Genomic DNA, 11,296 nt, shown 5'->3' on the forward strand with positions numbered 1-11,296 from the left:
TTCGTAGACTCCACATTCAGAAGCCTGGTATCCAACATGAAGATCAAGCATCAATTCACTTTGGTGGAGCATCCTCAAGCCAACAGACAGGCCGAAGCTGCCAATAAAGTCATACTAGTGGGATTAAAAAAGAGGCTGCAAGATGCAAAGAGAGCTTAGGCTGAAGAACTCCCACAAGTACTATGGGCTTATAGAACTACATCTCACTCAACCACTGGTGAAACACCTTATCGACTTACATATGTGATAGAAGCCATGATCCCAATAGAGATCAATGAGCAGAGTCCAAGGGTGAGATTTTATGACGAGGTTAACAACACCCAAGCCCAAAAAGAGGAGCTCGAGCTACTGCCGAAGGTCTGAGAACAAGCACAAATAAGGCATGCAGCCTTAAAGCAAAGGATGGCGACATGGTATAACCAAAAAGTCATTCGAAGAAACTTTGTCACAAACGAGATTGAATGTGTGAGATTAAAGTAATAGAAAATAAATAGATATGAAGGTTCCTTAAGGGATTAAAGGTAAGGGTTTTTTCATGCCTTACCAAAATGATGTTTCTTACGATTGGACAGTAGCAAATTATCTAACTTAGATAAAAAAATGTCCATATAGTTAAAGATTTCTCAAAAGTTTTATGAAATTCAAAGCAGCAAAGGTCTAACCTTACAAACTAAAGATTGTTCAACAAAAGTTTCATCAAACAGCGAAAAAGAAATGTCATCACATGAATAATAAATGACTACTTTGTTAAAGGTCCTATCCAAAAAGGACCAGAAAATGAAAAGTTGTTATCTAAGATCCTATTAAAAAGGATTAAATGTCAGAAGCCATCCATAAAATATAAAAAATACATAGAATTTATAAAAGGTCCCACAAGTTGGGACTTAATAGAAATATCACATCGGACCAGGAGTAGATAGCAGACAAATCTATGAAGCCTGCATATGGATTAGTGGAGAATATATTGGTCAAAGTGGGTAAGTTCTTCCTCCCCACAGATTTTTGTGATTCTTGACACGGGGGAGGATGAGAACGGCTCTATAATTCTAGGAAGGTCATTCCTAGCCACCGGAAGAGCTATGATTGATGTGGAAGAAGGTGAATTAGTGCTTAGAGTTCATAATGAGAAACTGGTCTTTCATGTCTTCAAAGATATACATTCAGCAGATGAAGAAGAGAGGTGCATGCAGACTGAGCTTATTAATCCAAACCTTCAAGAATCCCCTAATGATGCACAACAGAATTTGCAGCTCAAACCTCCATTGGTAATAATCAATAAAATTCCTCCTGACATCAAACCTAAGTTTGGTGTCAAAAATGCATCATCCACCAAGGCGGACATTCCCAAAAAGAAGAAAGTACCCAGGGGATGGAGAAACAAAAAGATTCCCACTGAAGACTTCTCCCCAGGAATAAAGGTGGTGTTGACTAGCAATCTAGTGTGGACTTATACAATAAATAGAATCCTCTCTCTGGAGCATATTGAGCTACATTATGGGGACACAGGGAGAAGATTCACAGTGAGGAGTGAAGAACTGAGCCCTTATGATCCTCCTCCTTAGAGGAGCTGACCGTCAAGCTAGTGACGGTAAAGAAGCGCTTGTCGAGAGGCAACCCGATGGTTTCGTATCCTTATTCTATTTTCCGTAGTAGTAGTTTTATTATTATTTTTTTATTGAGTTTTTACTGTTTTTCCTTTGTTTTATGTGTGTTTGATCATGCAGAATTTTTAGAACAGGAACCGAACACTTAGAAAATTTTTGCCCACTCTGGATAAGGGTGATTCTGCCAGCTCCACACTGAACTTGGGATTTTCCAAGTTCAACGTGGAGTGTGCGTACAATTTTGATGAGAGGCTCTGCCAGGTCCACGCTAAACTATTCCAAGTTCAGCGTGGAAAACGACGAAAACAGCGTGCACTTTGGCCAGACCCCACGCCGAACTTGGCCCATCCCAAGTTCAGCGTTGATACATGCGTACGATGAGGGAGTTGCTTCGGGAAGGTCTACGCTGAACTTAGCTCCTTTCAAGTTCAGCGTGAAAAAAAATCACTTGGGTCCACGCTGAACTTGGGCTACACCAAGTTCAGCGTGGAGAGGAGATACACCATGCGCTGAACGTTAACCCCTCTTGTCCTTTTATCACTTTATTCTTTTTTTGCATTAATATTTGTTTTTACTCCTCCGTACGTCTTTTTATGTTCCTCCCTGTTTCCATTTTTTTTACTTGGGGACAAGCAAACTTTTAAGTTTGGTGTTGTCGCTTCGCTTGTGGATTTTCTGTTTATTTTGATGGCACCAAAGGGAGGCGAATCATTTATACGGAAGAGCACAGCCTGAAGAATGAAACGGCCACTAGGATAACTGAGGTGGTTGAGTTCCTTTCATTCTATATTTCCTCCCGTTCTTATTATACTATATTCCTATTTTTTGCTAATTTTGTTATTACATGATCAATTGTTATTTCAATTCCTAGGTTCTAGTTTAATTTACTGTTTATTTTTGTTATTTGATTTTTATTCTGAAAAGGTGTCTCATGTATTGCTCACTGAGTTTGAATCAAAAGAAAAAGATGTAATGCATGAGAAATTGAGTTTATACTTAAGATTAGTCTTATTTACTTAAATGTTATGGTATTAATGGTGATTCTGAATGAATGACATGAACAGTGCATATCTGAATTTTAATCAAAGGATGTTGATGTATAAGGTCCATGGAAAAGAAAAATAAAAGCAAGGTCCAAGGCTCTGAGCATCAATGACTAAGGAGGTCAGACATGATTAAAAGCTCAAAGAGTTGTTTCCTTAGTCATATGCTTGTGGTGTTCTTGTGTCAAGTAATCCTTGAGACAGAATATTTAGAGTCAAGACCAAATGCATTTAGCAGAGTATGCCCAAGGCTTTGAGCACCACTGTCTGGGAGTAATTGAAAGAAAAATCAGAACTTAAAGAGAGTTCCCCAGTTAAGTGCTTGTGGTGTTTTTGTGTCAAGTAACCCTTGAGAAAAAACATTTAAAGTCATGGCTAGGCTCAAGGTGCAAAGCACCAAAAGGAGATTTGATGTGTTCAAGGATTAAACTAAAGTATAAAAGACTAGAGAGTTCATAATATTATCTGGATTCTAATTCCAGATGACAGTAACATTCTTCGGATTCAAAGGATAGTGAGATGCCAAACCTATTCAAGATTGCAATTGTAAACCCCACTTCAAGAAGAGACATGAGTTTAATCGAACTCTCACTCTCATGCAAATTCACATCCTAGGCCTATATTAGTTTTGGTTGCTTGAGGACAAGCAATAATTCAAGTTTGGTGTTGTGATGCGTGAGCATCTTCTCTATCTTTTCCTAGTGAATTTTCATTCAAATTATTGAGTTTAATCAAGATTTAAATATGTTTTAGTCACTATGAATGCTACTTTGAGTTCACAATTTCTATTTATTTCAGGTAGCATTCGGATGGATTTAACGGAGTTTTGTAGCAGAAAATGAAAAAAGCAAATGATGTTGTCAATCCCAACCCCCTTTCACTCAAACAGAAAACGTTTGAGCTACAGACGTCCAATTGACGTAATTTCAGCGACATTGGAAAGCTAACTTCCATAGCTTTCTAACGATATATAATAGTATACCCTTTTTTCCATTTCATATGTACAACTCCATGTTGAACTTGAGGAACTCCAAGTTCAGCGTGGGATCAAAAGCTCTAAAGAAAGTTTGCGTGCATCACTAGATGCTGAACATGGGATAATCCAAGTTCAGCGTGGGCTCAAAGAAAAACAATAAGGAAGCGCTGCCTCATCCACACTGAACTTGAAAAATTTCAAGTTCAGCATGGACCTTAATGAACTTAAGTGGTCCCCCATTCACTCCAACAAGGCTGCACGCAGGAATTAATTTATTTTGGTTAAACTTTTATTTTATTTTTAATTAGGAAAAGATATTATTTAATTTAGGAAATATATTTTACATTTAATAGGATTAGATATAAAAGGGAAAAGAATCAGCCCTTCGGGCTAATCTCTTCTCTTCTACCTCATTCCGCAATTTACAGTTTTTCAGAATCCTTATTTTCTCTCTGAACCATGAGCAACGAAACCTCCACTGTTAAGGTTAGGAGCTCTGTCTATTGTATGGATTGATACTATTATTTTTCTATTTTAATTCATGTACTGATTTATAATTCAAGAATTGTTTTCATTCTTTATTTGATGAATCTGGGTGGAACGGAAGTATGACCCTTGTTCTAATTGAGTTCTTGTATAACTTGGAAAAGCTCTTTACTTGAACAACAACTTGAAAATATATTCTCCTAAACTTCTAATTATCTGGACTTAACGAGAAACGTGATATATAATCCTCTTACATTTGGGTAATTAGGATTTCTGTGGCATATAAACTAGAATTGAACTTTACCCTCTAATTGGAATTAAGTGACCAAGGAATTGGCGGTTGATGAAATTTAGAGGAGACTAAAAAGGTCTAAGGAATTAGGGTTTAGTCACATATAGTTTGCCATGAATTAAATCTTGCATGATTAAAATAGTTAGTAAGAAAAGTCAATCCAAAAAATCGATAACTCTGAAGCCTTAATTGTTTAATGCAATTGAAACCCAAACGCTCTTTTCTGTTTGTTTAACTAAGTAAATTAATCAACCATTGTTGTTTAGTCCATCAACCCTCGTGGAATCGACCCTCATTCACTTGAGGAACTACTTGGTACGACCCGGTGCACTTGCCGGTTAGTTTGTGGTTATAATTTCCGCACCAATTTGTCGGTTAGTTTGTGGATTATAAATTCCGCACCAACCACTTGTCCGACCCCTTCCAAGAGAGATCTCAATAAATCCTAAGATAAGGGGATAACTACCTCCTTAAATCTCTCTCCCACTTCTAGAAGAGAGATCTCAATAAATCCTAAGATAAGGGGATGGTTATCCACCATCAGAAGTGGAACTACTTCAACGGTGGTTATTGGTTCCTTCCCTATAAATACACTGACACCCTTAGGTAAACTTAAGGTCCAATACATAAAAACCTGCTTAATCCTTTGCTGACTTAGGCATCAGAGTGTCTTGCAGGTACCACCCCACACCCACTCAAGCACACACCAACAGCCCGAACGACGGCTCTCGGACGCGAGCAAGTCGGAGACCACCTCCATTCATCATTTGGGCCTTTTATTCAAGCCCAATCAATCTGGTTCCACGTAAGCTCCGGAACATATATATTACCATTTTAAGTTTGTATTTTGATAAGATCATACATTGATGATATTTTATATAGTGTTTTAAAGTTGGAAGATATTTTAAGATTTATATTAAACTATAATTATATTTTAGGATGTTTTTATAATTCATTTATTATTTTATTCTAAAACAATTTTTTCGGTTTAACCATAATTGGACCGGTTGGACCAGTAAATCAGTGAACCAATGACTAGAGCAGTTCAATTATCGGTCCGGTTCTCAGAACCTTGCTATTAACATAATAAGTTTATAAAATTAAATCAAATAAAAACCTAATTGTGGGAAAAACTTGAGGTATTAGAATCATTAAATACTAAATATTTTGCATTTAACTAATTTTATTTTTGTTATTAAAATTAAAAAAGAATGAGTTATTAATAAATTCTAATTTTAAATTTAAATTTGAGTAAGAAAATAAAAAAATTATTTTGAATTTTATCTTACTAACTAGAATTAAATTTAAGATAAGAAATTACTTTGTACATTATACTATAGAATAGTGTGGTTATTTGCTATTTTTTAATAGTAAATATTGTTAAATAAAATAGTGTAAGAAATTAAAAACAGTGTATTTACCAATTCATGAAATACTAGTTTATTTTTTAATAGAATAAATTATATATTGAATAACACAAGTTGTTATTGGTTTCTCTTCACACTAACTAATACTCAATGATGGTGTAACGATAATGTTACCAAGAAATATTAATCAATATACTAGTTTTTATAATGTCATAAGTCTATAGTTTGAAAATTTGAAAATCATATCATAAAAAAAATTACTAAAGAGAGCTCTGCTAGGATTCCAAGGCAAGTTGAAGATCTGGTGCAACGCACCACCAAAAAAGTCAAAATGCAAGACAATGTTGATTTTAACCAACCATGTGAAGACATGGAGGTCTCTGCTTCGTGTAAGGAAGTTGTCCCCAAAGCGGCCAAGACTTCGTATAAAGATACGCTCCTCACAATGGCGGGTTCCTCCAGAGGTGAAGACCTTATTGATATGGAAGAGATTAGTGAAGACATCCCTAATCCAAAAGACAGATGGTACCAGGATTCCGAGAGGGAGAATCAGGAAGAAAGGCCATTCGACCCTTGCCCTGCCATTCCGATTTCTAAGGAAGATTTTGATGAGTGGTGCAAGCCATGGCGCTCCGCCCTGTTTGTGAAACTCTTGGGGAAAAGAGTGGGGTTCAGTTTCATGGAACAGCGTCTCCGACGTGATTGGGGTAAGAAAGGTTCCATTAATGTTATTGATATGGATCGTGATTATTTCTTGGTTCATTTTACAGATGAGGACGACTACTCTTACGCTCTAACGGAAGGACCATGGATGATAGTTGGACATTATCTCATTGTACAAAGATGGCGACCGTTTTTCCTAGAATCTGAAAAAGCAGTGAGGAAAATTGCGACTTGGATACGGATTCCAAACCTCCTGATTGAACTATATAATCACAAATTTCTATGGAGGGTCGGCTCGACGATCAGACATATGCTAAAGATTGATAGGACCACCTCTATTCATTCTAGAGTCCAATTTGCACAAATCTGCATGGAGATCGATCTTGCACGAAAACTTGTTCCCAAAATCTCTATTTTTGGCTCAGAGTTGAATATTGAATATGAGGGCCTATATCAGATATGCTTTACTTACGGTAAATATGGACATCGTTCTGATATATGTCAAGAAGCTCTGGTAAAGAAACCAGCAAACAATGAATAGGACGGCACCGTCGAAGCAAATGCCGAATCTAGCAACCAAACCCTGGTCGACCGTGATTCCAAGGAAGGAAAGAACGAAGAATCTGGGATTTCCTACCGTGATAATCAAGGTTGCACTGATTTTGGGCCCTGCATGATGGTCAAGCGGCCTAATAGAAGAAAGAATGTGTCTAGTTACCAAGAAAATCTAGAAAAATTAACTCCCATGATTCTGAAGAAAAACAGGAAAGATTTTATGAAGGCGGCAATCATGCTAATTGTAACAGGTCTCAATTTAATACCTTATATGAGGAGGGAAGAGAGAGTACATTCGAAGATCAAATGCATGAAGAAACAGAAACATATGCAAATGTTGCTGATGGACCGGTGCCTCCTAAGGCCCAAAAGGATGTGACAAAAAGTCATTCAATTCAAAAAAAGATCCTTAAAGTTGGTGCTGGTAAAAACCCACAAGGTGGGAAAAAGAATACCCCACCTAAACCTTGGTTAGTCCTTACCGAGAAAGGAGGTAAGCCCAATTCAAAACTTCCTTCTAAACAAACCTCCTCTCATCCTGAAGCTTCCCGAAGCACCAACCACGTGACCCTAAAAAAGAAAAATGAGGATGCTGAGGTCAATGAAAGGGGGGTTATAGAGTACATGCAAAATCTGCAAAGAGAACAATACGAGATGATTCTTGCGGAAAAGGCTGCAAATAAAAACAAAGGAGGGTTCGTCATTCGTGATAAGCCTTTGACGTTAGCTCCTACTCATTCTGCTTCTTTGATGGCTGTGGACTCAGAACAGGGTCTAGGGAGGGGAGAGATTAACCCCCGTAAGATGGTTAAGGCTCACCCAGGGGGATCGGAATTTGAAGAGAGGGAGTCTCTCCCTGCAAATTCTAGCACACAGAATGGGGGTCATGCCTAGGTTTAATTCGATCCTTAATGACTTCAATTTTTTGTTGTGGTTATAATGAATGTGATTAGTTGGAATTGTCAGGGAGCCGGCAGTAAAATTTTTCACTCTCTGGTTAGGGACCTCAGACAGGAGTACAAAGCAAATTTCATTATTTTTCCAGAAATGCAAATTAGTGGTCAGAGAGGGCAGAATATTCGTAACAGAATCGGTTTGGATAGCTCCTTTGTTGTTGAAACAACTGGTCGTTCGGGTGGAGTTTGGTGTTTGTGGGATTCTGGGACGTGGAAGGTGGATGTCTTTGAGTACAACAGGTAAATGGTTCATCTAAATATCATTGGTAATGATTCGACTCCGTGGACACTAACTGTGATCTACGGAAGTCCCCAGCACCTCAATCGAAGGAGTCTATTGAATAACCTGAGGCGTTTGGCGAACGGTAATACCTTCCCATGGTGCCTTTTAGGAGATTTCAATGCTATTCTCCATGATCATGAGCACCATGGAGGATCTGTTAGTAATAATCCGGGTGCCTATTGGTGCGCGTAAATTGTGATCATCAACAATGGCGCCAAAGACTTGGTGCTCTCAAACGTGAATCACACTTCGTTACAACTTCGCACAACTAACCAGCAAGTGCACTGGGTCGTCGAAGTAATACCTTACGTGAGTAAGGGTCGATCCCACGGAGATTGTCGACTTGAAGCAAGCTATGGTCATCGTGTAAATCTCAGTCAGACGGGTTCTAATGGTTATAATGGTTTTCGAATATAAAGATAAATAAAGCATAAAATAAAGATAGAAATACTTATGTAAATCATTGGTGGGAATTTCAGATAAGCGCATGAAGATACTGTGTTCCTTCTGAATCTCCGCTTTCCTACTGCTTCATCCAGTCATTCTTACTCCTTTCCATGGCAAGCTGTATATTGGGTTTCACCGTTGTCAATGGCTACCTCTCATCCTCTCAGTGAAAGTGGTCCAAATGCTCTGTCACAGCACGGCTAATCATCTGTCGGTTCTCGATTATGTTGGAATAGAATCCAGTAATTCTTTTGCGTCTGTCACTACGCCCAACACTCGCGAGTTTGAAGCTCGTCACAGTTATCCCACCTCAGATCCTACTCGGAATACCACAGACAAGGTTTAGACTTTCCGGATCTTAGGAATGACCGCCAATAATTCTAGCTTATACCATGAAGACTCTGATTAAGGAATCCAAGAGATACTCATTCAATCTAAGATAGAACGGAGGTGGTTGTCAGGCACGCGTTCATAAGTGAGAATAGTGATGAGTGTCACAGATCATCATATTCATCAAGTTGAAGTGCGAATGGATATCTTAGAATAAGAATAAGCATGAATTGAATAGAAGACAGTAGTAATTGCATTAAAACTCGAGGTACAGCAGAGCTCCACACCTTAATCTATGGTGTGTAAAAACTCCACCATTGAAAATACATAAGTGATAATGGTCCAGGCATGGCCATGAGGCCAGCCCCCCTCAAATGGCATATGAATTTGAAAATAGGGAAAAAGACCCTGAATACAATAGTAAAAAGTTCTATTTATACTAAACTAGTTACTAGGGTTTACAGAAATAAGTCTAAATGCAGAAATCCACTTCTGGGGCCCACTTTGGTGTGTGCTTGGGCTGAGCTTGAGCTTTACACGTGCAGAGGCTTCTCTTGGAGTTAAACGCCAAGTTGTAACGTGTTTTGGCGTTTAACTCTGGTTTTTAACGTGTTTCTGGCATTTTACTCCAAAATGCAGCATGGAACTGGCGTTGGACGCCAGTTTGGGTCATCTAAACTCAAATAAAGTATGGACTTATATTTCTGGAAAGCTCTGAATGTCTAATTTTCAACGCAATTGAGAGCACACCATTTGGATTTCTGTAGCTCTAGAAAATCCATTTCGAGTGCAGGGAGGTCAGAATCCAACAGCATCAGTAGTCCTTTGTCAGCCTCCTATCAGATTTTTGCTCAGGTCCCTCAATTTTAGCCAAAAAATACCTGAAATCACAGAAAAATACACAAACTCATAGTAAAGTCCAGAAATGTGAATTTTGCATCAAAACTAATAAAAACATCCCTAAAAGTAGATAGATCTTACTAAAAACTACCTAAAAATAATGCCAAAAAGCGTATAAATTATCCGCTCATCACAACACCAAACTTAAATTGTTGCTTGTCCCCAAGCAACTGAAAATCAAATATGATAAAAAGAAGAGAATATACTATAAATCTCAAAATATCAATGAATATTAGTTCTAATTAGATGAGCGGGACTTGTAGCTTTTTGCTTCTGAACAGTTTTGGCATCTCACTTTTTCCTTTGAAGTTCAGAATGATTGGCATCTATAGGAACTCAGAATTTCAGATAGTGTTATTGATTCTCCTAGTTAAGTATGTTGATTCTTGAACACAGCTACTTTTATGAGTCTTGGCCGTGGCCCTAAGCACTTTGTTTTCCAGTATTACCACCGGATACATAAATGCCACAGACACATGACTGGGTGAACCTTTTCAGATTGTGACTCAGCTTTGCTAAAGTCCCCAGTTAGAGGTGTCCAGAGTTCTTAAGCACACTCTTTTTCCTTTTGATCGTGACTTTAACCACTCAGTCTCATGTTTTTCACTTGGACCTGCATGCCACAAGCACATGGTTAGGGACAGCTTGATTTAGCCGCTTAGACCTGGATTTTATTTCCTTTGGCCCTCCTATCCATTGATGCTCAAAGCCTTGGATCCTTTTCACCCTTGTGTTTTGGTTTAAAGGGCTATTGGCTTTTTCTACTGCTCCTTCTTTTTTTTAACTGCTTTTTCTTGCTTCAAGAATCAATTTCATGATTTTTCAGATCATCAATAACGTTTCTCTTGTTCATCATTCTTTCAAGAGCCAACTATTTTAACATTCATAAAATTCAATATAAAAAATATGCACTGTTCAGGCATTCATTCAGAAGACAAAAGGTATTGTCACCACATATAAATAATTAGAATTTTCCTTATTAGAAACTCGAAAAAATATTGCCTCCTTATTCTAAAAATCTGCTATTTTATTCATGTTTGATGATGATGAGAAAAATAAATTATAGCTTAATTGGAGATAAAATCAAAATAGCGATACTAATTACTACTACTCATATATAACTTCTAAGGTAAATTCCTAATAAGAACAATTATCACAGAGTTAAGGCTAAGATTAGGACTCAACAACCTTTATTTTGGGAGGTGGATGCTTCTTTAACCTGTGGGGTGTCTGGTCCTTCAAGAGACAGCTTCTGGCGCTTCAGTTCCTGTATCTCCGGATATTCGTCTTCTTTCAGATCGAATTTAACTTCCGGGATCATTGATCTCAGACCCATTATTTTGTGGTAATGGTCTACATGTTCTTTGGTTAAGAACTTCTCTTGATTCCAAAGG

The 11,296-nt window shown here is 37.8% G+C and overlaps 1 protein-coding gene across 1 annotated transcript; it reads left to right on the forward strand.

Moving 5' to 3' along the window:
* On the forward strand, nucleotides 6,100-6,972 carry LOC107615174. Its single transcript, XM_016317279.1, has one exon. The coding sequence runs from the start codon at nucleotides 6,100-6,102 to the stop codon at nucleotides 6,970-6,972; it is 873 nt and encodes a 290-aa protein (XP_016172765.1).

Source organism: Arachis ipaensis, chromosome B01 (assembly GCF_000816755.2).
Source record: "Arachis ipaensis cultivar K30076 chromosome B01, Araip1.1, whole genome shotgun sequence".
NCBI lineage: Eukaryota > Viridiplantae > Streptophyta > Magnoliopsida > Fabales > Fabaceae > Arachis > Arachis ipaensis.